Source organism: Pseudorca crassidens, chromosome 6, assembly GCF_039906515.1.
Source record: "Pseudorca crassidens isolate mPseCra1 chromosome 6, mPseCra1.hap1, whole genome shotgun sequence".
Lineage (NCBI taxonomy): Eukaryota > Metazoa > Chordata > Mammalia > Artiodactyla > Delphinidae > Pseudorca > Pseudorca crassidens.
Window position 1 is genome coordinate 3,582,132 of NC_090301.1, and position 27,512 is coordinate 3,609,643.

Genomic DNA, 27,512 nt, shown 5'->3' on the forward strand with positions numbered 1-27,512 from the left:
TCCAGGGAAGGAGTGTTCTGTTTCAAGGGTTCTGATCACTTTTGTTGGTTGTAAACATTCTAGCTTTTGGCACCGTATCTCTCTGTGAGCCCACTTGTTTTGTAATGTCGGCTATCAATTCTCCTCACAAACACCAGCCCCCACTGGAGGGAAATAAGCAGCTTTATGCCACATTTTACGAGATGGACGTGCTTGGCCTCACTGATGTTCTCTGTGTTCTACATGTTGGCATGTGTGCCTGGGCTGTGGGCACACATGAGGAAGCCCTCTGCGGTTGTGTATGTCTCACTTTGTTTTCTGTGCTCCACTGCAGTTCACGTAAACAAAAGGGATATCATCTTTCTTTTGGATGGATCGTTCAACGTTGGAAAGACCAATTTCCCTTACGTGCGGGACTTTGCCATGAATGTAGTTAACAGCCTTGATGTTGGAAGCGACAATATTCGTGTCGGTTTAGTGCAATTTAGTGACACTCCGGTGACGGAGTTCTCTCTAAACACCTACCAGACCAAGTCAGAATTGCTAGCTCACCTGAGGCAGCTGCAGCTCAAGGGGGGTTTGGGCCTGAACACGGGCGCAGCCCTAAGCTATGTCCATGACAACCACTTCACCGAAGCTGGCGGCAGCAGGATCCAGGACCGTGTGCCGCAACTCCTGCTCTTGTTCACAGCCGGGCAGTCTGAGGACTCTTATTTGCAAGCTGCCAACGCCCTAGCACGCGCAGGCATCCTGACATTTTGTGTGGGCACTAGCCAGGCCAATAAGGCAGAGCTTGAGCAGATAGCTTTTAACCCGAGCCTGGTGTATCTCATGGATGATTTCAGCTCCCTGCCTGCTTTGCCTCAGCAGCTGATTCAGCCCCTAACCACTTATGTTAGTGGAGGTGTGGAGGAAGTACCACTCGCCCAGCCAGGTAACGCTCTCCGACTGTTCCGGGCTCCCTCTTCCCCCCTGACACCACGTTGGCAGGCAGATGGCCCGATCTGAACTCCAGAGCGTGGCAATAAGCTATAGAAAGATGATGGGCTCTCTTTAGTTGAAGGATTTTGAAGGGGGGGCTTGAGACACTCTACCAGCAAGCTTAGATGCTCTGTCTAAAGGATGTTTGCCCATGAAAGAAAGTCTAGAAAATCCAGTTTACGTTCTGTCCTGGTTGTCCCACTCTTGATTCAGAAGCTTTACTTATTTATTTATTTTGCCCCAATACCTCTGAAGATTCTGGTGAGCAAATCCAGATGGAAATGGGAGAAAAACAGAGAAAGAGAGAGAGATGGATTCCCTTTCATACATGAGTATGCACTGGGAGCATTTAAAAATGGAAAGGATTTTCCTGATATGATATTTTTATGTTCCAAATCTGCTGTATCTAGAAAATTATTTGTCATAAGCCCAATGAAGGCTGTATCTTTATGTGATGGCAAAATGGAAAACGGTTTCCAAAGGAAGTCTGGGTGATGACGATGACTGCAAATTACTAGGGTGATGAGATACAGACTCTTAGATCTACCAGTCGCTGACATCACAGATGGGTAGCAAGATAGATCCCACTGAAACATAATCAAAATAGTTCTAAGAACCGTGTGTGCTGAAAATAATGTTCACATGACATGCCGTAGCCCCCTATGTCCGTGTTTTCTGTTGTCTGATCACAGCAGATTGGAAATCACTGACAGAGATCCTGACCCACAGACCGACACTGGACACTATTTTGGGTTCTAACCCATAAGCTCAAATTTAATGAAAAGAGAATCTAATTAGAGCATGTCTATGTGTCAGGTGGATATCCCATATCTGCCTTTGTCACTAGAGACAGATCCATTTTTAAGCAGAAGAACAACAGGACCATATTTTCAATAGTTCTCTTTATAACAATTTGAAAACACTGTCTGTTCTCCTAGAGTGGTTGCCACCTGATATAAGAACAGGACCCTCTGGGCTTTTCCTTGGCTTGCTTTGTTGAGGAAGCATGATGTTAGGTTGGGCAGACCGATCTAGTTGTCCTAATCCTGTGCATAGATGAAAGGGGGCATTTGAAAGGCACCTGGTGTGGGTTTTCTCTTCCCTTGCTGGTGCAGTGATACCAGATGAATTTTGTGAACTCCCATTACCAAAAGCTGGTGGTTCTGGGCTCAGGTCAGTTTGGTGCCTGTTGTGTTCTTGTCCCTCACTGTGTCCTAACTCTCCTTCCTTGTAGAGAGCAAGCGAGACGTCCTGTTCCTCTTTGATGGCTCAGCCAATCTCGTGGGCCAGTTCCCTGCCGTCCGCGACTTCCTCTACAAGGTCATTGATGAGCTGGACGTGAAACCTGACAGGACCCGGATTGCGGTGGCTCAGTACAGCGACGATGTCAGGGTGGAGTCTCGTTTTGATGAGCACCAGAACAAGCCCGAGATCCTGAATATCGTGAAGAGAATGAAGATCAAGACGGGCAAAGCCCTCAACCTGGGCTATGCCCTGGACTACGCACAGAGGTACATCTTTGTGAAGTCCACTGGAAGCCGGGTCGAGGATGGAGTGCTTCAGTTCCTGGTGCTGCTGGTGGCAGGAAGGTCATCCGATCGTGTGGACGGGCCAGCTCTCAACCTGAAACAGAGCGGTGTGGTGCCCTTCATCCTCCAGGCCAAGAACGCAGACCCTGCCGAGTTGGAGCAGATGGTACCATCCCCTGCTTTCATCCTGGCTGCAGAGTCTCTTCCCAAGATTGGAGACCTTCAACCACAGATTGTAAACCTCTTAAAATCGGTGCAAAACGGGGCGCCAGCACCAGGTAAGGCATAGAACTTCTGGTTGCTTCTGCAGCCCAGTTGTCCCATGCTTGAGTCGATGGTAGGCGGCTGGCTCCTGGTCTCCGGGTAGAAGCCCTCCTTGGGTTTCCAAGAAAGATAGGTGATTTCTGCAGGAACAATGGAATATGGCTTTTCTTTCCCCGAGGTGACTCTCTAACTGCTCTCTAGGGCAAAACAGGAGAATCAGGGTGATTATTTTTAAGGACATTATAAAATTTAGCTATATCAGTGGTTAAAAATAATCCTTTTTTTTTAAAAAAAACACAGTTTTTACTATATATATAATAAAAGCCATATAACACGGTCACATTAGAGCTAACACGGTTTTCATCTTCATGTAGTTCCCCAATTTCTTATTTTAAGGGGGTATCCCTGTGTCATAATTCATTCTCTGCATTCATGAAAACCATAAAGCATGAAGAGAGGCAGGCACATTCCCATTATAAACGCTGCATTAAAGTTTCTCAGTACTCATCTTTGTTACCATGACTTCATGCTTAACCACTTTGCATTTGGTGATAAAACTGCAGCAAAAAGAGTAATTAACTTCACATATGATCCCTTTGATTGAAAATAGAGCATCTAGAGCTTCTCTACATTGGCTGTTGAGCACGTTCGCTGTGGGTTTCGGGTTGTAACCTGGACATCTGGGTTACATTTTCCCCCATTTATCCGCTGTGACTTGCAGTACATCATTTGAAACCTCTCATCTATAAAGTGCTAACGGTTGTGCAGACTCCGCCGACCATGTCTCTCTCCCTGCTCCCAACATTTCTTCTTGAGGACAACGTTGAAACTTAACAATACTGTTCAAACGTGGAAAAGTTCTAAAGTGAAAGGGCTATACCTGTATGTATTGGTGCATCAGTTTCCTAATCCTGCCTTCATAAATTACAATAAATTTAGTGGCTTAAAGCAGAATGAATTTACTATCTTAAGTTTTAGCGGTCGGAAATCCAAAACCTGTTCTACTGGGCTAAGATCAAGGTGTCAGCATTGCTTTCCTTCTGCAGTTTCTGGCCGATTACCCACTTCCTTATCTTTTCCGGTGTCTAGGGGCTGCCTGCATCCTTGGTCCACTGCCCCCTCCTCCATCTTCAAAGCCAGCAGATTTTCTCATATCTCTGGCCTCTTGTTTCCATCCTTACCTCTTCTCCCTCTAACTCTAATCCTCTTATCTCCCTTTTATAAGGACACGAGATTGATCACACTGGATCTACCTGGATAATCCAGGACAATCTCCCCACGCCTCTAACCCTTAATTGAATCACACCTGCAGATTTTCTTCCATATAAATTCCAGGGATTAGGAGTTGGATATCTTAGGAGTTATTCGGTCCACCACAGATTGGTATGAAATTATCCCTATTGTGTCCCGTGTGAGTCACAGGGGCTGTCTTCCTTCTAGTTTCAGGTGAGAAGGATGTGGTGTTTCTGATCGACGGCTCCGACGGTGTCAGGAATGGCTTCCCGCTGTTGAAAGAGTTTGTCCAGAGAGTGGTGGAGAGCCTGGACGTGGGTGCGGACCGGGTGCGCGTAGCTGTGGTGCAGTACAGCGACCGGACCAGGCCCGAGTTCTACCTGAATTCCTACATGGACCAGCAGAGCGTCGTCAGTGCTATCCGCGGGCTGACGCTGCTGGGCGGGCCAACTCCCAACACCGGGGCCGCCCTGGACTTCGTCCTGAGGAACATCCTGATTGGCTCCGCCGGGAGCCGCATAGCAGAAGGCATCCCCCAGCTCCTGGTCGTCCTCGCGGCCGGCAGGTCTGGGGATGATGTGAGAGGCCCCTCGGTGGTCCTGAAGAGGGGAGGGGCCGTGCCCATCGGCATCGGCATCGGGAACGCTGACATCACCGAGATGCAGACCATCTCCCTCATCCCGGACTTCGCGGTGGCCATTCCCACCTTCCGGCAGCTGGGGACCATCCAACAGGTCATCTCCGAAAGGGTGACCCAGCTCAGCCGCGAGGAGCTGAGCAGGTTGCGGGCATCTGTGGTCCCTGTAACGAGCCCGGGTAAGGAGCGGATTCTTTGGCTCTTCATTCCTTGAACTATCTGGGGCTACTTGTTTGGCCTGTGTGTTACAAAGTATTCTCAGTTTTGTTTCCTCAGCTGTAGGGAGTGAAAACCAGAGTTACGCGAAGAATCAGGAACCACGTGGGCTTGGTGCCAGAAATGGCTTGGGAAGATGCTAAGATTCATGTTTTGGGCCAAATTCAAGTCTCAAAGATGGGCGTAGGCTTGGCTTTCAGCTCAGACCCCTAATTCTGCATAAAGGCTCTGTATAACCAACCGAAAAGAGAGGCCATCTAACTGATAGTTCCAGTTCAATGCCGGGTCCAGGCTTCCCCTGGTCGGTCCAGCTGGCCGCCTCCTGTGATCGAGGAGGGAGTTTGACCACAGGTGGCCTATCAGGCTAGAGCACAGTCTCTGAAACATTGTTATTTCCAGACCCAATGTGTCAAGATTGCTTTTTTCTTTTACATCTTTATTGGAGTATAATTGCTTTACAATGGTGTGTTAGTTTCTGCTTTATAACAAAGCGAATCAGTTATACATATATATATGTTCCCATATCTCTTCCCTCTTGCGTCTCCCTCCCTCCCACCCTCCCTATCCCACCCCTCTAGGTGGTCACAAAGCACCGAGCTGACCTCCCTGTGCTATGCGGCTGCTTCCCACTAGCTATCTATTTTACGTTTAGTAGTGTATATATGTCCATGCCACTCTCTCACTTTGTCACAGCTCACCCTTCCCCCTCCCCATATCCTCAAGTCCATTCTCTAGTAGGTCTGTGTCTTTGCTTGGTGCAGAGAAGTAAGTGTCTTAACTGACAGGAAGGCCACCTGGCTGTTATGACCTCGGCTTATTCTATCTCCTCCTTCCTGTTCCCCTTTCCTAGGCCTGATACAATGAACTGGAAAGTGGAGGGAACCTTACTTGCTCAGAAGGAAGGGGGCTCAGATAGACCCACCCTTCCCAAAATGCCCACAGAGCGCCTGCCCTCCCTGGACACTTGGGTGGGGAGGGCACAGTGGTGAACAGGCACATGCATCCTCACTCCCGTGTGGTTCACATTCTACAGAACCGTCCACATCAAGGCTTGGGGAGGGAAAACTAGGAAGGGCTCGCGGGGAAGGGGGAGGGAAGAGTAAAAGCAAGTGAGAGGAAAGTCGATGTAGGACGCAGTGCTGTTTGGGTGGGTGAGGGAGGGAGGGTGACTGGCACGGTGCTGCAGAAAGGGATTGCTGATGGGCACGGTGCTGCAGAAAGGGATTGCTTCCCTCTCTGATGTCCACACAGAGTGCAGCTCGCCCTGCAAGGCTTCCCTGGAATGTTCTAGAGGGCTTGCCATCAAATAAATTTGGGAAGGCAGTGGGATAAATGAAGTGAGGGTCTTTTTGGTTTTGGTTGGGCCCTAATTGATATGTGTTGTGTATCCCCAGTACAATAAGGGAACACAGCATTTCCCAAACTTGTTTGGCTGCAGCAGTCCTTTTTCTTTTTCTTTTTTTTTTTTTTTACTTTTTACTAGAGTCTAGTTGATTTACAGTGTTGTGTTTGTTTCAGGTGTGCAGCAAAGTGATTCAGTTATACATGCACATATATCTATTATTTTTAAAATTCTTTTCCCATTTAGGTTATTACAGAATATTGAGTAGAGTTCCCTGTGCTGTACAGTAGGTCCTTGTTGGTTATCTATTTTAAATATAGTAGCATGTCTATGTCAATCCCAAACTCCCAATTTATCCCCCCCACCATCTTTTTTTACGGTGCATTGGAGGTACTGGTACTCCCAAGAAGACACTTCAGAAATGCTGTCATCGTGTGTGTGCAGCCCACTTATACACAAAAGCCTATGTTTCTACAACAGTACGACTCCTGGTCTATCGGCTCTCCCGCTCTTCAAGATGACTGTTTTCTACCTTCTCCTTCTCCTGCTTCTTCTACACTTCTCTTCCCTCAGCTTACTCTGAGCTGGTGATCCTGATTCCCATTTCACTGAGAAAATATAAGTAAATTGGAAAAGAACTTCCAGAAGCCTTACTGTCTGTCCCAGCATCAGTGTCCATGTCTCAGCTTCCTCTCGTTACTTGGGTGAACTGTCACTGCTTCCCTGGGCAGCCTCACCACTTCCCTACTCAAGGGTGTCACCTGCAACTCTCCTCCTCTCTCCTGCATCATCAGTTCTCTGACGTACTGGGTGATTCCTTTCATGATACAAATGCAATGCCTTTTCTTTTCTCGTAAAAACTCTCCCTTGATGCCCTGCTCCCACCTGCAGCAGTGCTCCAGGCTCCTTTATAAAGTGTTGCTGTCTACAATTCTTCTCTGGACACACCCTAACCTGTTGTTTGCTCTCTCTGCTCCACAGAAGGTGCTCTGGTCAAGGTCCCTCCATCTGGCAAATCCCAGTAGTCAGTTGTCGGGCACTGTCCCACTTGACCTATGAGTGTCATCTGTCACAGGTTCGATCCCCTCCTTCCCCAAACCCCATCCCCACTCGGTCTAGACCTGGCTCCTGCGTGTCTAGGTTCTTCCTCCTGCTGACTTACTTTTCCTTGCCCTTTGCTGCTTCCTCCTCTTCCCTCTGACTTTTAATCACTGAAATGCCCAGGACTCTCTCCTGGGACTGGTATTCTAACTCAAATAGTCTGAATTAGGATACCTTACCGGTCAGGTGGCAATTCTCTGACAAATTGGGAGGCTGTTCATTAACACTAAGAATTTGGTGTCGGTGAAGCTGAAGCCCTATGGTAACGTTTGATTCACAGGTGTCGGCGGCAAGAGGGACGTGGTCTTCCTCATCGATGGGTCCCAAAGCGCCGGCCCCGAGTTTCAGTACATCCGTACCCTCATCGAGAGGCTGGTTGACTACCTGGACGTGGGCTTCGACATGACCCGGGTGGCCGTCATCCAGTTCAGCGAGGACCCCAGGGTGGAGTTCCTGCTGAACGCCCACTCCAGCAAGGACGAGGTGCAGAACGCGGTGAGGCGGCTGCGGCCCAAGGGCGGGAGGCAGATCAACATTGGGGGCGCCCTGGAGTACGTGTCAAAGAATATCTTCAAGAGGCCTCTGGGGAGCCGGATTGAAGAGGGTGTCCCTCAGTTCCTGGTCCTCATTTCTTCCGGGAAGTCTGATGATGAGGTAGACGAATCGGCAGTAGAGCTCAAGCAGTTCGGTGTGGCGTCACTTACCATCGCAAGGAACGCAGACCAGGAGCAGTTGCTGAAGATCTCCCTGAGCCCTGAATACGTGTTCTCAGTGAGCACCTTCCGGGAGCTGCCCAGCCTGGAGCAGAAACTGCTGACACCCATCACAACCCTAACCTCCGAGCAGATTCAGCAGCTCCTGGCCAGCACGCCCTACCTTCCTCCAGGTAAGGTTGGGCGTTTCTTGTTCTTTGTTGTGTCTTTTCAAAAAAATATAAAAAATAACAGGCTCTAAGGCCATGGTGCTCACAAGTAAAATTAAAATAACGGGACACCGGAGATTGAACCAGCTGGGTCTATTGCTTGTGGCAGGGAGGAAGGACACACACGCTGGTGAGCCACAGGGCATCTCAGCGGGAGGGTGTTAGGAAGGGCTTATGATAGGACTTGAACTCATCATAGATGGCTTGAGGAAATGGGACTTTACCCCGGATCGAATGCTGTCGAGAAGGAGTAATTTTATGATTGGATATCTTACCAAATCTCATGGCTAACGCTGAAATTGATACAGAAGCAGTGGTCACACCTATGATCCAGGATGGGGAGTGTCCGGTGATTTTTGTTTCCTTTTTGTCAGTGTTCAGATATGATCAGGGCGTGGCTGTCTCTGATACTGATGTTCTGTGAAATCTTTTATGTGCCACTGGAGAATCCAAGTCCTGGCTGTGTATGCCTGGCCAGCTTTTCTCTCTCTCAAGATAGATGGTTCAATTCCATGACCTGCTCAGCTTTTGCTGTGCTATGTTTCCACTATAAGTAGCCAGTGATTTATGAGGCAAATGTTGAATTTGTTGAGAGGCAAGATATGAGCTATTTAATAAATGGCATCCAAGAAGTACCTAGAATTCTAATCAATAGGAAGCCATGGCTCATCTTTCCTAGGACTTTTGATTAATTTTATAGTTAAAAATGGATTCATGCAAAGAAAATAGGGGCATAATAGTGAAAATAAAAACTTCGTATAAATGCTAGAGATATGTGAGAAAAAGAAATACTATGAATCAAACACCAGGAATGATGGTGTGGCCTGCTGGAGCGAGTTGGGATTCTCCGGGCTGTCACTAGCTAAGTGGTGGCCTTGGATGAAGTGAGGGCCTTTGTCCTCAGCTGTCTCTTTTCTTGCACAACAAAGATGTTGATGCTGGTGATCTCAATCCCTTCTGGTAGTAACAGTTCGTGATTCATAGATTATGGTAACCCAGGATTCGTTTCTAAGTGCTGTTTATATTTTTGAAATGAGTTGTAACCCAGACACCAAAGCCAAAATTAAAATTGAGTAAACCCAGAAAGAGAAAGTTTTGGAGAACTTAAAATATTTCAAGAAGCAGAAATTGTTTTGATGCAAAAGGCCCAATTTGTAATGATTGATTAAAAAAAGCCAAAGAGATAAACACATGCACATTGGCTTATAATTTTCATGTCAATTGATATTTTGGTGCAACATAGAGCAAAGTTCAGAAACGAAACCAGATGCGTGCCAGTCTTGCACTGAGTTTTCCTTTTTCCTTTTCATCCACAGCCCTGGAGAGTGATGCTGCAGACATCGTCTTCCTAATTGACAGCTCTGACAGTGTGAGGCCAGATGGCATTGCACACATTCGGGACTTTGTTAGCGGGGTCGTGCGGAGACTTAACATTGGCCCTAATAAAGTGAGAATTGGGGTCGTGCAGTTCAGCAATGATGTCTTCCCAGAGTTTTACCTGAAGACCTATAAATCCCAGGCCAGCGTGCTGGATGCCATACGTCGCTTGAGGTTCAAAGGGGGGTCTCCGCTGAACACTGGCAAAGCTCTGGAATTCGTGGCAAGGAATTTCTTTGTCAAGTCTGCCGGGAGCCGGATAGAAGACGGGGTGCCCCAACACCTGGTTCTGTTTCTGGGTGGCAAATCCCAGGATGATATTTCCAGGTATTCCCAGGTGATAAGCTCCTCGGGGATTGTGAGTTTAGGGATAGGAGACCGAAACATCGACAGAACGGAGCTGCAGACCATCACCAATGACTCCAGACTAGTCTTCACGGTTCGGGAGTTCAGAGAGCTCCCCAACATAGAAGAAAGGGTCGTGAACTCCTTTGGACCCTCCAAGGTCACCCCTGCACCTCCAGGAGTGGACATGCCCTCTCCCTCACGGCCAGGTATGAGCTGTGGTACCTGTGACGGCAGAGCGGGACACCAATTTTTTTTTTAATTGAAAAAAAGCAGTTAGCATTCATTTTAATAATTTTCTTCTCTCAGGGTCGTGGCTGCCATACAATTAGAAACTAAATACGGGAAAAATAATTGAGTTGAAATTGTAGGAGGAATAGAAGGAAACGCATCTCAGAAAGCATATGGTCATTGATTCTTCCATGAGCTTCCACGAGGCTAATCATAGCCCCATTGAAAGGTTCTATAAAAGTGCATTGAGGGTTAGCCACAGACTCATTGGCTCTCAGAATAAAATGGCATCTTTGAAGTTGTTCAATCTACGCCCCTCCGAACATGATTGGAAGTCAGCCTCTCTCCTTGGTGGGGTCCTGGTCCAGTCAACCCTCTTTCTTTGGACTGGTATCATCGGGAATTTAGAGCTGTCCACCTATAGCTTTGACCTCATGCTCCTTGGTCTGACCTTTGGGGCTGCCAAGAGCAAACGGAGTCCCTCCACCAACCCACGTCTTTCTTAGCTCCTACCCCAGGTGATAGGCCCTCAGACATCTGGAGCAAATGATTAGGGCTGGTTTTCCATGGGGCATCTGCACTCCACTTAGCTCTTTGTTGTCTTCCTTCTGCGCTGGTGGTGGAACATCTCACAGTGCTCCGGATTCCTTTCTCTCTACTCCAGTCTTGATCCCTTGATTGGAACCAGGGAATTATCTCCAAATGTCATTGAGTGTCACAGGCTCCAGCAAAGCTCTTGGCATGCTGGCTGGTGATCCTCCAAAGGTGCATGGAGTCTGCTTCCCATTTTCCAATCTGTTTCTCCCAGCCCTCCCTTTCCCCGTCTCTAGCACAACTCCCCCAACTCCTTCCAGACACTATCATTTATTTTTGACCAGGAGGAAAGTGTGTAGTGGCATTTCCTAAAACCCCTGATATCACGGACTGTTGAATCCATGGCATAATCTCATTTTGCACGGGATAACTGGGACTCAGTTCCGCTGAGTTTTCATGTCTCCTTTCCTTTTGTTTAGGTAATTTATCATTTATCACCTAAAGGTGTTTTGAGGACTGTGAATTCAGGAACTCTAGAGTCATGGAACAGAGTCCAAGGTGTCCACTGTGAATGAATTACAGGAATGCCTTATTTTAATCATTTTATGTTTTGTGTTTTTGCTCTGGATATAGAAACCAAATTTCTCCTTTTTTTTTTTTCATTGTAATCGTCTTTAGAGAAAAAGAAAGCAGACATCGTGTTCCTGTTGGATGGTTCCATCAATTTCCGGAGGGACAGTTTCCAGGAAGTGCTCCGTTTCGTGTCTGAAATTGTGGACACGGTTTATGAAGGGGGAGACTCCATCCAAGTGGGGCTGGTCCAGTACAACTCTGACCCCACCGACGAATTCTTCCTGAAGGACTTTTCCACCAAGGAGCAGATTATTGATGCCATCAACAAGGTGGTCTACAAAGGGGGGAGGCACGCAAACACCAACGTGGGCCTGCAGCACCTGCGGCTGAATCACTTCATACCAGAGGCAGGCAGTCGCCTGGATCAGAGAGTCCCACAGATTGCCTTTGTGATCACTGGAGGAAGGTCGGTGGAGGATGCCCAGGAGGCGAGCCTGGCACTCACCCAGAGAGGCGTCAAAGTGTTCGCGGTGGGCGTGAAGAACATCGACTCAGAGGAGGTTGGGAAGATCGCGTCCAATAGTGCCACGGCGTTCCGAGTGGGGAGCGTCCAGGAGCTGTCGGAATTGAGCGAGCAGGTTTTGGAAACTCTGCATGACGCAATGCATGAAACCTTATGTCCTGGTGTGCCTGATGTTTCCAAAGGTAATGCCCTTTAGGTGCATATTTTCAACCATGTCCTGTCGATGTTGGTGAGTTACCTGTTTACCCAGATCCCCAGCGCTGGCCTCTGGGCTCCTACAGCATCTGGTGTGTCAGCCATTGACTTACGTCCACGTGGGTTGGGTCCTGGTTGTCACCTACCACTGTGATCGGATGTGGTTCCAGGATAGGAGTGGATGTCTGTCTTTTCTTGCTCTTACCAGATTTACTCCCCATCCCCTACTCTTTAATCCCCTAAATAATTCAGACTGATTGATGCCTGTTTCTGTTTGTAGGTTTATCAGATCAATTATTTGAGATCAGAGGGTTTGCGTTCTCAAGTGTGTTTAGTCTAAAGCACAAACTCGGGATGCACTTAGATAGACACTGACTGTATACGTTGCCAAAGTTGATTAATATCAGGAAAGCAAACATACTGAATGGCAAACAATTTTGGCTCCGAAGAGTCAGTGTGAGTTCTCCCAGTGAGAGAGGCAGATCTAATTGCTTCTCAGAGCTCACGCACAGAAGGTCCCATTTTGCACTTGAGCGTGGCATCCTGGTCCACGCCCCGAGCTGTGCCTGTAGGTTGAACACATCTCGGCAGCTCGACTTCGAGCTCACGGCCTGCTTTTCCCTTTACAGTCTGTGACCTGGATGTGATTCTGGGCTTTGACGGTTCAAGAGATCAGAACATATTTGTGGCTCAGAGGGGCTTTGAGTCCAAGGTGGACACCATCCTGAATAGAATTAGCCAAATGCAAAGGATCAGCTGCAGCGGCAGCCAGCTGCCCACGGTGCGGGTGTCCGTGGTGGCCAACGCGCCCTCGGGCCCCGTGGAGGCCTTTGACTTTGCCGAGTACCAGCCAGAGCTGTTTGAGAAGTTCCAGAACATGCGCACCCAGCACCCCTACGTCCTCACTGCAGACACGCTGAAGCTCTACCAGAACAAGTTCCGGCAGGCCTCGCCAGACAGTGTGAAGGTGAGGACGGCTGCCTCGTTTCCGCTTCCTGGGCCATCTCTGGGTTTTACTGGGCAGGGGCAAACCTCGATGCCCAGAAGCCCCCTCCCCAAACGGTTCTTCTATAGATGCTCTTCATGTTTGATGGGGTTGGTGATGCCTGTATGTAAGAGTCCTTTATTATCAACTGGGCTGAAATGGAATATCTTCTTCTAGTTTTACTAAAGCTCTAAAAAAAATCTTGGAAATCAGTAATTAAGCTTGAATGCATTGAATTTGTGAGTAATTCATGTTTAATCATAGTCCTGACCATTAAATGCATTATGTTCTCTATTTGTATTTACTTTTATCTCTCTCTTTCTCTGTATTGGTTCATACACACACACACACACACACACGCACGCACGCACGCACAATCAGTTTGCTAGGGCTGCCATAACAAAGTTCCACAGGTTGGGTGGCTTAAACAACAGGAATTTATTCTCTCACAGTCCTGGAGGCTGGAAGTCTGAGATCAGAGCGGCGTCAGGGTTGTTTTTCTGGAGGTCTCTCAACTTGGCTTGGAAACGGCATCTTCTCCTTCTGTCGCCACGTGTTTTTCCCTCTGTGTCCTAATTGCCTCATCTTAGAAGGACACCAGTCATATTGGATGAGGACCCACTCTAATGACCTCAGTTAACTTATTGGCCTCTTTAAAAGTCCTATTGCCAAACATGGTCACACTCTGAGGCACTGAGGGTTAGGACTTCAAAATATGAATTTTGGAGCACGGGCTACACAAACACACACGCACGCATGTACACACCCACGCATACACATGATTTCTAGAAACTACATCTCCTAAATAAGATAATGAGATAAACTTTTTATACCCATTGTTGACTGTGCTTTTTAATCAATCAAGTCCTACCCTATACCCATTTATTTTATACCTCATTTATTGCACAGTATCAAGGAACTATGAACATGGGGTGATTGTTTCTCAACCTTGGCCCCCAGTTTCCTCTGCTGTAAAGTGGAGGCTTTGAACTGGCTAATCCTTCTCTCAAGGGTCTGTGATGTTTCTTTTACTTTGGCTGGCGCTTGACGTATCTTTTATCTTCAGGTGGTCATTCATTTTACTGATGGGGTGGATGGAGATCTGGCTGATTTACAAAGAGCATCGGAGAAACTCCGACAAGAAGGTGGGTTCTGGGGCTTTCTATGGGAGAAGGAAACCTGGGTGAGGCAGGCGCACTGCTGGGCTAGAGAGAAACAACTCCACCAAGGGACCCTCTGGGAAAGCGGCTTCTCTTGGAGGACACCTCATCCCGGCATCTTGGTCTTCTGTCACCTGCCTGGGGCTACAGGATGGGGCAGCAAGGATCCCATACTTACACAGACAGCTCTATTACCAAGTCCTGGCACAGACCCCACGGGGTCTCAGGCTCATTCCTGTGGTAGGACATCTAGAAAGCATGATGCTTTTGTAAAAGAACATGAAGTTTTGATTCATTTGGCTGTATTATATAAGCTAGGAATTAATTTTATAGCAAAAAATCTTGCTGTATTTTCCATTTGCAGTTATCACAGCTCAAAAATACTCCAGCGTTAAGAAAAGATACACTTTCACATAAAATTTGGAAAGCATACTTTCCAAATTTAAGGTGACTGGTTTGCAATGATACCTGTTATCAGGTGTACTATTTGTTCATCTGCTTTGGAATTTGGTAGGACTGGCTATCAAAAAAGTGGATATCCACACTAGAGGTTTAAGGAGAATTTGTTGAAGCAAATTTATCATAAGAATGTTCTATTTATTAGCTTGCTTTTCCAGAGCAATGGAGATGAGACTGCTGTCATCTGACTTGGGAGATGTGGGATTTCAATTCTTCCCACAGCATACCTGTGTTACGTAAGACCAGAGCTTGAGAATTTATGGATGAATAAACTTCATGGTGGTGTTTCCTAGAGTTACATGAATCCATTTACTTACTGACAAATCAGAAACAATTGCTCAGAGGAGTCCAGAGTTCCAGTATTTCAACTCTTCGGAGCAGCTAATCCGTGTGATTAAGCAAGTTTCAGTTAAAGGCCAAATTTTATACTGAAGTTTTCTTTAAAAAATAAAAGAGAGTCAGGAGGAAAAGCACTGAGGCTCTTGAATGCCTAGGTAAGGCTTCTTAAGTGTACCTGTCCCCCCAGGCGTCCGAGCTCTGATCTTGGTGGGCCTTGAACGTGTCGCCAACTTGGAGCAGCTGATGCAGCTGGAGTTTGGGCGAGGATTCACGTACAACCGGCCCCTGAGACTGAACTTGCTGGACCTAGACTATGAACTAGCGGAGCAACTTGTGAGTGTTTTGTGTATCTACACACAAACTGGTTTAGATAGCACAATATTGGGCATCTCAGGATAACGCAGTCCGTCATCACCAGGCAAACGGAGGAGAGACCGCTGGGTGGGCAATTTAATTCATGTAATTTACTTGGGACCTACTTTGTTGCCATAACATGAGTCCTGGAAATGGAGCTATCTGAGAACTGGAAAGACGGCCACCCGGGCACGGGTGTCGAGGCAGCTGTCGCCTTAGAGTTTCCTCTGCTCCCTTTAAAGAGACTTCTTTTCATTTATAAGATTGTTGAGAAGCCATACATTGAGATTTGACCCTTCCCTCTGTAAACAGGAAACAGGGAAAACAAGAATATGCAGGAAACGAAAGACCATTTCTGGGTGGAAAGGGGCTTCCGTCGCCTTCTCCTCTAGTTTCCTTTGGAGCAAATGAGGGCTCCCCATAGGCTTCCTAATCCTCTTGGGTTCAGCCTCTCAGCAGGTGGGGTTAACGTCTGGGTTTGGGGGTGAGGCTGGGGGCTTTTGGGACGTGAGGGGGCTGAGCGTTCAACTCAGAGGTTCTTTGGAGGAGGCAGCGGTGCCCTGTGGGACGAACTGACTCCCTCCGGGCCTCTGACCTTCTTCCCAGGGATGCAATTCGGATTTTTTTATTGAGTGGAAGGAAGTTGAGTTAATTGACAAACCTAGGGCATGGGAGAAAGTGAAAGCTCTAGGAAATTCACTGCCAGAAAAGGCATTGACCATCATGAGTTTAGCAGGTAGAAATGTACTTTGGGTGTGCGCTTTCCCGCATAAGGCCGGGGGCTGGGAAGGGAGGGAATGTCCAGGGTGTCTGATGGGCGCTGGAGTCATTGGTGACTGGCGGTGCAGTGCTTGTGGCTCAGAGGCAGGGATCCCACCCCGCAGCTGCTCCCAGGCTTCCTCCAGGCTGACGCCATGTTCCGTGACTCTGGCCAGGGTTCTGGGGAAGGGCATACGGTCTCTGCTCTGAAACCACCTTCCATCCTGGCCGTCTGCAATGGTTTGTCAGGTTTTGCTTTCTGGAGCTTAAAAATATGTAAGCTGGGCTTCCCTGGTGGCGCAGTGGTTGAGAGTCCGCCTGCCAATGCAGGGGACGTGGGTTCGTGCCACGGTCCGGGAAGATCCCACATGCTGCGGAGCGGCTGGGCCCGTGAGCCATGGCTGCTGAGCCTGCGTGTCTGGAGCCTGTGCTCCACAATGGGAGAGGCCACAGCAGTGAGAGGCCTGCGTACCGCAAAAAAAAAAAAAAAAAAAAAAATGTAAGCTATACTTAACATCTGAAGCTTGAATATCTATGTTGGAAACTTCTAGAAATAAGGCCCAGCCTGAGGTGACATTGTGAATAAGATGCATTATCTTTGGTGGTTCTTCAGAGTCCATTTGTGACACTGTATCACCCACCCATGGCTAAGCCTTCAAGGGAGTTGCCGTAGGAGGTGACTTATCTCTTGCTGTGGAGGCCGCAGTCCTCAGACGGCACATTTATGCCTTTTTTCTAGACATTTATTGAGATCCGAACTTCGTTTTTTGTCTTGGTAGGACAACATTGCCGAGAAAGCCTGCTGTGGGGTTCCCTGCAAATGCTCTGGACAAAGAGGAGACCGAGGGCCCATTGGCAGCATTGGGCCGAAGGTACGGTGGTGTTACCCTTTTCTTACGCCTGAGACTAGATTTCAGAGCCGTCATTACTTTGGCTGGGGAATTTCTCTGCTATGATGGTGGGGAGATGGAAAAGGGAGGCGAAGGAACTAGCTGTGCTGTATGACAGATCTGAGGTCCAGACCTTGTCCCTGTGTCTGCTCCCTCCTCCCTTTCCACTGGGTTCTTTTATGTGTTGGTTCTTCATTTTATAAAATTATGTTAAGACCAGTGGCATCATTGACTGGCAGCCTCACTAGGACGGCCAGCAGGGATGCTTCCCATTTGCCTCTAAGTTATAGGAAATGCACAGGATTTCTTGGTAGATCAAGAGCCTTAAATATCCTGATAAAACAATTGCACTGAAATAATGAGTAGGAAACTGTCACGTTCCAGGGACACCGAAAGCACCGCTCTACCAAATGAAGGGGGGTGAAGAGATGCTTAAATAGGAAACAGAGAAAACCACAGCATTTAACCAAGGAAACGATTGACTTTCTTCTAGGGTATTTCTGGAGAGGATGGCTATCGAGGTTATCCTGGTGACGAGGGTGGACCTGTAAGTAAAGGTTGTTTTATTCCTTAAGTCTTTATTCCCTCCTTGTTCTTTACACGTTGGGATTGAATTGTGGGGCTCCTCATCTGTTCCGTTTCCAGTCTTTTCCATCATAAAAAAATTACTTTCTAACTTTCTTAACAACTTGACTCAGATTTCTACACTATGGAGACCAGCCTGAGAATCTGAGGATGACACGTGTGGGTAGGAAGTGCAGGTTTTTACGTGTTCCATCTCAGAGGGAGGGGCTAAATGGCTCCTGAGACAGAGGACCACTGAGGATGGCAAACCCAGCATCTACCAAATTCAGACATCCAGGCAGAGATGAGAGGCCGCTGGAGCCGGGGTGCAGGGGAAAACCAGTCAGGATTGCAGCGGTGACACCCTTTGAGGGCAGCCTCCCAGAGGGCAGTTGCCGGTATGGGTTACCAGTCACCAAGGGGTCCATTTGGGGGTGGGTAGAGCCTGAAGCGGGGCCTTCGGGAAGCAGAATCCTGCCCAGAAGTGGTTTGAGAACTTTTGAGACACTAGAACAAGACCCAGCCCTGGGGTGGGGAGAGAGGGCCCCAGCGGGAGGAGTTGAAGCCCCCAAGGTCCCGTCCGGCAGTGCCAGGTGTCAGGGTTGAGCCTGGACCCCATAGAAGAGGTGGGAACCCAGGACCATGGCCAGCCCTGGGGTGGGGAGAGAGGGCCCCAGCGGGAGGAGTTGAAGCCCCCAAGGTCCCGTCCAGCAGTGCTGCGTGTCAGGGCTGAGCCTGGACCCCACTGGAGAGCTGGGAGCCCAGGACCATATGGAGAAGCAGCCAGCCCGAGGGTTCTCCACGGGCCCAGCCCCCACCCAGACCCAGTACCCTGAGGCCTGCTTATCCTCCGCCCACCAGGAGGTGCCCCAGACCCCACTCCCTCCAGGGGAGGGAACTGCAGGTTCAAGGCCCTGGGCAGAGGTCGGCCTGCGGGGCCCGCGGGCGGGGATGCTGGAGGCCCCGCCTGGCACATCAGCCCGCCAGCCAGTGGACTGCTTCCTAATGCACACCTTTCACAGAGCTCCCTACTCAGTGGAGACACGTGACAAGAAGTTCCAACTCGCAAAATGCCTCTGTTTCTCCTGACAGGGTGAGCGCGGCCCGCCTGGTGTGAACGGCACTCAAGGTTTCCAGGGCTGCCCCGGGCAGAGGGGCATAAAGGTACAGTGACCCCCACGTGTGTGTGGGGGACCGTGGCACCGGGCCCCAGCGGGGAGAGGGCGGTTGGTGGCACGTACAGAAGGGGGACACTTTCTCCAGTGCCTCCTGGGGAAGGAAGATGCCTGCCCCAGCTTCTCTGCTCAGCGCAGACAGCCAGTGGCCTCTCACAGAGGCAGCCCAGGGCCTGGCGGGTTCAGGAGCGCACGCCGTGCCGGGAAGGGAGCCTGAGGTTGGAGAAACAGTTTCGCATGGCAGTGTGAAGCAGTCAGGACACACTGATGAGGACAGACAGGATGTGGGCCAGGGCAGAGAGAAGGCCGGTGCCCGGCAGCTTCAGCCCCTGGACCTGGGAGGAGTGAGGGAATTGGAGGGGGCCAGAGACAGAGGGAAAGGACTCATGTGCTGGAAGGTTCTGTGTGTGACATACTTGGAGTCAAGGGCTGATGAACCTTCTCCTCAATTTGCTGCCGTTTGAGAGACAGGCCACTGCAATGTTATAAAGGGGCCTCCTCGGAGCTCCTGTCCCGGGCCTTCACGGCCCAGCCCTCCTGCCAGAGAGCCAACACTACCCAAGTGCTCAGGTCCAGGCAAGTTAGTTTTATGATCCCCTCATGATAGAGAGAGAGCTAGCCAAACAGATGAATCTCTAACACTGAATTTTCAGACACTGACTTTTCTTTAATATAAATTTATTTTATTGATTTTATTTTTGGCTGCATTGGGTTTCTGCTGCTGTGTGCAGGCTTTTCTCTTGTTGTGGTTCGCGGGGCTACGCTCCGATGCGGTGCGTGGGCTTCTCACCACGGTGGCTTCTCTCGTTGCAGAGCACGGGCTCTAGGCGTGCATGCTTCAGTAGTTGCGGCACACGGGCTCAGTAGTTGTGGCTCGCAGGCTCTAGAGCTCAGGCTCAGTAGTTGTGGTACACGGGCTTAGTTACTCCACGGCACGTGGGATCTTCCTGGACCGGGGATCGAACACGTGTCCCCTGCATTGGCAGGCGGATTCTTAACCAGTGAGCCAGAGGGAAGCCCTAGGCACTGACTTTTAAGTTGGGGACGGGGAGAGGGGAGCCCTTAGCCTATTCTAGCCTATTCTATTCAGCCTCCGGGAAGGAGCTAATGTTTCCTCTTTCCCTTCCCTTTTAGGGCTCTCGTGGATTCCCAGGAGAGAAGGTACTTAAGCTTGCTTTTCTTTTTATATTTAAAACTTTCCCAGTGTTTTGCCATATTTTACACTCACCTGTGTGTCTTGTCCCCTCACAGGGTGAATTAGGAGAAATTGGACTGGATGGTCTTGACGGTGAAGATGTAAGTGATTTTGGACTCTGAGTGCAAATTACTTTTGGTCCTGAAGATTCCAGTGACTAACACCTCAGTCTGTGGTAGAAGTTGTGCCAGGAATGACATTTTATCATTGTCTTTGGCAGGGAGACAAAGGATTGCCTGGTATTTCTGGAGAGAAAGGGAATGCAGGAAGAAGGGTAAGTATATTTCTGCATTGTTACTGTCATGGAAAAACTATGAACATTTCACTGAGGGATTATTTCTTTTACTTGTGTATGTTAAGACCGCTTCCTCCAGGCAGCCTTCCCTGACCTCCTCCTGGGGTGCATCCTCGGCATCTCCTATGTCCCTTGTCAGCTGTGACATATTTACATTATATTTTTCTTGTTTGGAGAGTCCCATTGGGCAAGGACTGAGTGTGTTTTGTTGAAATAGATCCCCAGCTCCTGGCATAGAGTGGGTCCCCAATAAATACTTGTGGGTTACCTGAAGTATCTGGAAATAATTTTACCTTCATGGAAAATGAGTAAATGCAAATGCTGAAACACTGTTCTTTTTAAGATTTGTGATTGGAAGAACGCAATTTTGAGGTTGAGATAACTATGTGAAACTCATCTAATTCTCAGTCTCTGCTTGTGGTTTTTGTTTAGGGTGACAAAGGACCCAAAGGAGACAAAGGAGAAAGAGGGGATGTTGGGATCAGAGGTGACCCGGTAAGGGGAAATCCTTGTCACCGATTTGAGACTTGAGTCCGGGGAAAGGGTTTGTGGGGAGAAGTGGGTTGAAAGGAAGAATTTTACTCTTGAAATTGCTTTAAAACATGTTGGCAAAATATGTGGTTTGCCCTTTTCTTAGAATTTTGGGGTGGTTGGAGATGTCTTTGCCCTCTCGCTGCAAAGATAAGTCTTTGCAAAGCCTCTTATGTGAAGACCCGAGAAAGTTCCCTAAAATGTGGTCTCAGGACACTTTAAGTTCACTTTAGGAAAAGGGAAGAGTTTTCGGTTTTTCTTGCTTTATGGGTCTATAAAACCTGTCAACAAGTGACCATCGCTGGGCCAGCCTCTTCTGGTCCAGACCAGGACAAGGCAAGAGGGAGCCTGGCCACCATCCTCCCGTGGGGAGGAAGAGCCATCTCCCCCCCAGTTTGGGGCTCAGAGTGATTGCTGACCCCACGGCAGGCGTTATCTGGAGATGGGATGTGGCCAAAGCGACTGGCATTCAGACCACCACTAATATTTTCCTAGTCACTGACCCAGCAGCAGTGGCTTTCCCTGCACACGTGGCTTATTCCCCGACCTGTTCTCTTTTCAGGGTAACTCAGGACAGGACAGCCAGCAGAGAGGACCCAAAGGAGAAACCGGAGACATCGGCCCCATGGTACAGTACTCTGTGTACCTAGACTCCCCCTGTGCCGAGAGCCCGAGAAACTAAAGTCAAGCTAGTTCACTGCCAGCCCCGGAGGCCACAACGTGGTCTTTAAGGCTGTGGATGTACAAGGCTGAGGTTGGGAGCAGGAAGCCCCGGGAAGCCAGTGTGCACACGCGCAAAGCGGTCTCCAAGAGGAACAGCAACAGCCCCTCCCAAGAGGGGCTTCCTCTCGGCAGAGTTGTGCCCCATAGATATTTCCAGAAAGTGCTCATCAAGCCTGAGCCTTGTGGGGGGCAGAGTGCACCTGGGTCTAAGGCACCCCCAGAGTGTGCGACTGGCCCTGTGTGTATCCATTCCTTTTCCCCAGCGTCTTGTGTGATATTTGAGCTACAAGTTCTTCTTTGCAGACGAGAATCTTACGTTAATTTTCTTTCCCATGACAGGGTCTCCCTGGGACAGATGGGGTGTCTGGCGCGCCTGGAGAACCCGGGAAAAGCGTGAGTGCCTCTTGGGGTTTGCGGGGGCTCTGTGGTGATATTTACTTAACTCTGCTAGACACCCTTTGGGGCAGAGCTGCTCAGCAACGTTTTATTTAGGGAATTTAAGGCCATTTCGGAAACGATTGTCCCCCACGTGTTGCTGCTTCTGCAGACCCTTCATTCTTATTGTTCACTCTGGACTTCCCCGGGCTGCTTCCCTCCCCTTCCAAAACATACTGAATAGACGCTTTTAAAAGTAATATCTTTGCTGCTTTCGAATGTTTGGCTGGGCTTTATCCCACTGAATGTTTAAAAAAATCTAAACAGAAACACAAATACAGAGGGAGTGAGGGGATAAAGGGCGGGGAGGCTGATGGGGTGTATGTTTGTTTTGTTTGATAGTTGTTTTTCTCGTACTGCTGTAACTCCAGCAGTGAAACCAGAGTCAATTTTCTAGTGAATTGCATTTCGCAATTGCTTTTTCAAGACGTTTCAGAAATGCCTGTTGTAGACCGCTCAGTGCACGCTTCGTCTTTGTGTCTTGTTGAAGAACTGCTGAAGCCAAAGGGAGATGAATGATCTTTGGGAAGCTGTTTGAGTGCTTCCAGGGCCCAGGGTTACACGGAGCTCAGACCTCCTAGCTGGGAGGAGATGTGTCTGGAAGTCTGTAAATTCTCACGGCTGGTTCAGGGCGCTGGTGGGTGCCTGAGAAAGGTGTCTGCTCAGCACCTGGCTGGGGACGGGGGCCAGATCGGGGCCCCCTCAACCCTTTCCCCCATGGCAGTCACATGGTTAGGGATCTGCAGTGGACGATCAGAAGGTGTGTGCTGACAAGGGCTTTTAAAAGCAATGACTCTCGGCCCTAGGCAAATGATATACTATGGGCATAACCTTGCTTTGAAAATTCAGAAGAAAACTTAAATTTTGAAAATACTATCTTAAAAGCTTTTGAGTATTATGTTTGAATAGTGCTGTTGATTTCTACAATGAAAAAAAAAAACATGAGGAAAACACTCCATTGTTATTATGTGCTGAACAACTTAGTTCGTGAGTAGAGCCAAAGCTTGTTTCCATGAAGAGACTTAAAATACAGTCAGGCATACAGTTTGTGTTAATTCTATGCACAGGGTGCCAGTTTGGGTTTGAAATCAGTGTGGTCAAGTTAGGGCTGTCTTCCCTTACGATATCACTAAGCCAGGCTCATGCCCACATGAAAGGCATCCTTCCCCTGGGCTACCTCACTCCTCACGTGGCCTGAGCGCAGGTGGCCTCTGGTCATACTCGGTGAGGTCCCCTTTGGAAGCGGCAGGCAGACTGCTACTCTGTGGAGAGTGGCCTGGCCGCGCCCCTCCCCCTCTCGTCCATGTGTCATCCCTGGAAGGAAGCCAAGGTCCTCCATTAAAGAAGCTGCCATTACAGTGAAGCAGGGCAGAAGGGTGGCCCCAGAAGATCATGGGGCTTTTCACTGGGTGAAGAGAAGGTGGTTCCTGGGTTGATGCAGAAGATAGGCCAAGCCTGTAACAGGCTGGTGCCTTACAGGCTCCAGCATTCAACCCCTAACCTTGCGAAGATATATCCAGGATGGATTCCCACCCCAAACCTTTCCACTGAAGGGGAAGCCGCCTTGAGGTGGGAATTCATGGATTACTTAAGAGCGAGCCCACGTTTATTTGCACTAAGGTTCACTTCTGGAGCATCGGGGAAGATACTGCCAAGTCATGAGCCCAGACCAAGTACAGCCAGGCTTTTAGGTTCACATACGCCCACGCTGAATACTTTACTTAACCGAGTGTGTGTTATATTTGGCCGGGACAGTGTGGAGAGTCTGGGACTCCCTTCCATTATAATTAACGTCTTACCTCTCCCTCCAGTTAGGAAAATGGAAGAAAAATAGACAGGTCGACCTTCCTGATTCACATTCCTTACTTGAAACTGTCTGGGGCCGTGCAGCCCGAGGGGTCCTTATTTTGGTTGGCAGGTCTGAAGTCATCCTCAAACCTTCCATGTGGAGGATTGACAAGGGCAGCGTGGAAGGGCTGGGCAGGAGGGGAGTGCAGGAGGAAAGGTGTCCCTTCACAAGAGTTTCCTCTGGGCTGGGTAGGCACAGTGTCTGGGGCCCAGCCGGTGTCGTGAAGGTGCGGGTTAAGTCCCAGGGAGCCTGGCCTCCCCCAGCCTCCCTGCCTCCCTTTCACCGTTGGTGTGATTTCTTCCTCAGGGCGGCTTTGGCCGAAGGGGACCAGCAGGGGCTAAGGTAAGCCTCAAAGTCACCATCTCTTTGCTGTCATCACAATGTCAGTCACTGTGTGCTCTCGGGAGAGGGTCCCCACCCCACCCACAATTTAAAAATTACTCTCTCCTTCACCATCAAAGCTTGTAGCTCCCATCTTTTCTACCATCTCCTTAAATGTAGCCTCTTCTATACGACTTGCAGAAACGATGATGGTGGTGGAAATGAGTATCAAAATGAAAGTGACGATGGGGAGGGGAGAAGGGAAAGGAGATGATTGGGGAGGCAGCGTCCTGGGGACCTCTTGCCCGTGATGTGCCCACTTACCTGGTCATCAGCAAGTCACCTGTCTTGGTGGCTCTGTCCTCTCACCTGTGCAAGACAGGTTTGGGTCCCAAATAGCTTCAGGTCATGAAGTCATCTTGAGGAAAAGGTGAGGGAAGAGTGAGAATCGATCCTAAGAGTGCAAAGTGGCTCCAAGTACTGAATGTCTCTCCCTGGAGTTATGGCGCTCTCACTTCTGACCCCTGGTACAGCTGTGACTGCCTCCCTGCACCCTTGTGCAGATGTGACTGTAGAACAGAGGGCTGACCCTTCCCTCCATCTTCTCTTGTTTCAAAGGGCAACAAGGGCGGTCCCGGCCAGCAGGGCTCTGTGGGAGAGCAGGGGACCAGAGGTGCACAGGTCAGTACCCCCCGGTGTGGTTGCGTGCCTTGTGACATGTTCCCAGATGCCCTACCATTTTAAAAAAATTGAGGTGACCATTGCTTTTACAAAATTGAGCACAAAATTCATCTTTTAAGGTGGCGTTTAGCACATCCCCAATGTTGCAAGACTATCATCTCTATCTAGTTTCGAAACATTTTCATCGTCCCCCAAAGGAGACCCTGTACCCATTAGGCAGTCATGCCCCTCCCCCAGCTCCTGATAACCAACTAACTTCCTTTCAGTCTTTGTGGATTTGCATATTCTGGGCCTTTCATATGAATGGAATCATGTAATAGGTTTTGTGTCTGGCTTCCTCACTCATCACCAGGTTTTTGAGGTTTATCTATGCTGTAGCCGGTGTCAGTGTTTGGTTCCTTTCCATGGTGGAATGATATTCCGTTGTGTAGACACTATGGCAGTCACGGTGTGCCACCTCCACACGGCACTTCCATTGGCATTTTACTTTTTCAGGGTCCTCCTGGTCCCATCGGTCCTCCAGGCCTGATCGGTGAACAAGGCATTCTCGGACCTCGGGTAAGTCTGTCTTGATCCCACCCCTCTCTTTAGCTAAACGGGTAGCATGTTGCCCCAGCAGGGTGAGAGTTCCATGTTTCGCGAAGGGAGGAACAGGAGACAGACCCCTCAGCCCCACTCTTTGGCAGCACAGACCTGGGGCCAACCTCAGTCCTCGGAGCAACTGGCTCGTTCACCCTGAGGAAGTTAGAGGGCGTTTTTCTTGATGCTCCAGGGGCTAAGTCCCAGTGCTGCCCCTTCCAAACATAGGCCACCTGGGAGGTGAGCAAAGGAAGGAGGGGCCTCCTTGCAGAAGTCTTAGGGTGGATCTGCAGAAAGTCAGATGAATCGACCAAAATTCTCAGATTACTCTGTGTTATTTCATATTTGGCCCCTGGAAATTGCCCCTGCAGTTTGGTATTTGTGTAAGGAGCTCCCCATCCTCAAGTTCGACATGGAAGATGTCCCTTAAACTTGCTGTCAATGCAAACATCAACATCTATCTTGGCTGTTATCCATGATGAGCAGAAACGTGGTGTAGCTGAGCTAGGACCAGGTGCCCATACTCTGGTGTCCCTTGGGTCTACTAGGAACAGGGAACCATCTTATAATTTGTTACAGAGATTAGTAAATGACTAATAAACTGGCAATGAACTGGCCTGGGGCGACATAGACGTGCAAGAATGTTTTACAGGGGAAGCAGGAACTTTGTGAGAGCCCCTATTTGCTTGGAAAGTCCTTCCCAAGTTTGAAATCTGATAAATACCTATTTCATTTTAAATATTTATTTAAGCTCTGATTAGTCAAGACTTTAAGATGGTGCACGGGTGAGTTGAAGCTCTTCAAATAGTTAACAGTACAAACAGCTGCCACCACCTGGATCTGCCGCATCTGTCAGGGTCATTTCTGGACTCTGCAGGCTGCACTGCTTTTGAAGACCTATGTTCCTTTGTTGACTTATTCACTCACTCGATGAGAAAGTGTGTATAGGTTTCCAAACCTGTAAAGTCAGGTGCTCGTTGTGGAGGTGTGGAAAGGGAGAGGAGGTAAAGCCATATAAATCCGGGTGTTTGTCCCCTAGTTGGTAACTTAGGAGGTGAACGTTAATTACTGAGACGTGTGCACACCTGTGAAAACTGGTCACACTCATATTTTAGGTTTGCACAAGCCATCTCCATGCACGTTTGCACTGGGGTCTCCAGGGCTGAGAGTGGCAGAGAGCTGCAGGATCTGACCTCCACACAGGAGCAGCAGGGGGTGGGGTGGGGCTTGCGGGAGGCGGGCTTCCGCCGCTTTGGCTCCGAGGGTGAATGTTTCACTGACTCTCTCCTCTCCTCATGCTCCAGGGAAGCGGGGGGACCTCAGGTGTTCCTGGAGAACGTGGCAGAACCGGGCCCCTGGGAAGAAAGGTTTGTCTGGAGCTCGTGTTTCCCCAGGCCTGGGCCTGGCCAGACACCATGTCACCGCTCCCTTGTTTGTCAGTCTGTCCAGCTGCTTGGCTTGCATATCCCTTCTCCTCCCCTCTGGTCTTTTCCACCAGCCCTCCCCTGTTGACAGTGGCTGCGCCAGTGGGATCACTGTCCCCGCCTTGAGGGCACCCATGGGCTGTGTGCAGTGGGTCGGCCTGCGTTCTCATAACCAGAACTGCCAGCCGCTGCTGAACTGCCCTATCTTTTCGAGCACAGGCTTGTGAGGACAGCTCAGCATCCCCAGGGCCCTTGGAGCACACCAGCGGCACTAGGACCACTTCCGTATTGCACTGAATATTCTCCAGATATTGACGCTGTGCACAGCAGCCCCGCTGGCCACGTGCAGCTAATCCAAGGGTCCCAGAGCCCGGCTGCTTTGGATAGCAGCAGCTTGCTATATGCAGGCTGCCTTTCTGTGAGCCTTGAGAACGACTATTCAGCATAACCAGTCTGAGAGGCAGCATTTTCTTGGGGAAAGCAGTGTGTTCATGTGACTCCAGCCTTGCCTCTCCGCTCCTCGTGGGGCCACTGGCTTTCACTGCTGACTCCACGCCTTCCTCTATCCCGTCTCTCTCTCTCTTCCCCGTTGGCACATCCCCGTGCCATGATGATGAAAAGAACAAACAGAAGCCTTCCTGGATTCTCTTCCAGGAGTCCACACGTGGACGTTGCAGTTTAAAAAATCATTAACATCAAAATCTAAAAGGTGAAGTTAGCAGCTTGTGGCAGCCCTACCAATGATGTCACCCAGAACAAGTGCAGGGCTTGGAATTACATTTTAAATTGTCCCAGACCCACAGGTGTCTCAG

General features: G+C 49.2%; 1 protein-coding gene across 3 annotated transcripts in view; it reads left to right on the top strand.

Moving 5' to 3' along the window:
* Window positions 1–27,512, top strand: part of COL6A3 (collagen type VI alpha 3 chain) — an 85,801-nt gene that overhangs the window by 29,912 nt on the left and 28,377 nt on the right. For all 3 annotated transcript variants that reach the window (XM_067740122.1, XM_067740124.1, XM_067740123.1), the window contains exons 5-26: window positions 314–913; window positions 2,195–2,767; window positions 4,194–4,802; window positions 7,563–8,168; window positions 9,521–10,135; window positions 11,370–11,969; window positions 12,612–12,949; window positions 14,034–14,112; window positions 15,113–15,258; window positions 16,818–16,910; window positions 17,422–17,475; window positions 18,585–18,656; window positions 19,802–19,828; window positions 19,919–19,963; window positions 20,083–20,136; window positions 20,590–20,652; window positions 21,251–21,316; window positions 21,751–21,804; window positions 24,002–24,037; window positions 24,635–24,697; window positions 25,193–25,255; window positions 26,581–26,643. In XM_067740122.1, coding sequence (XP_067596223.1) covers window positions 314–913; window positions 2,195–2,767; window positions 4,194–4,802; window positions 7,563–8,168; window positions 9,521–10,135; window positions 11,370–11,969; window positions 12,612–12,949; window positions 14,034–14,112; window positions 15,113–15,258; window positions 16,818–16,910; window positions 17,422–17,475; window positions 18,585–18,656; window positions 19,802–19,828; window positions 19,919–19,963; window positions 20,083–20,136; window positions 20,590–20,652; window positions 21,251–21,316; window positions 21,751–21,804; window positions 24,002–24,037; window positions 24,635–24,697; window positions 25,193–25,255; window positions 26,581–26,643 — 4,919 coding nt within the window. The remainder of the gene's footprint in view (window positions 1–313; window positions 914–2,194; window positions 2,768–4,193; window positions 4,803–7,562; window positions 8,169–9,520; window positions 10,136–11,369; window positions 11,970–12,611; window positions 12,950–14,033; window positions 14,113–15,112; window positions 15,259–16,817; window positions 16,911–17,421; window positions 17,476–18,584; window positions 18,657–19,801; window positions 19,829–19,918; window positions 19,964–20,082; window positions 20,137–20,589; window positions 20,653–21,250; window positions 21,317–21,750; window positions 21,805–24,001; window positions 24,038–24,634; window positions 24,698–25,192; window positions 25,256–26,580; window positions 26,644–27,512) is intronic.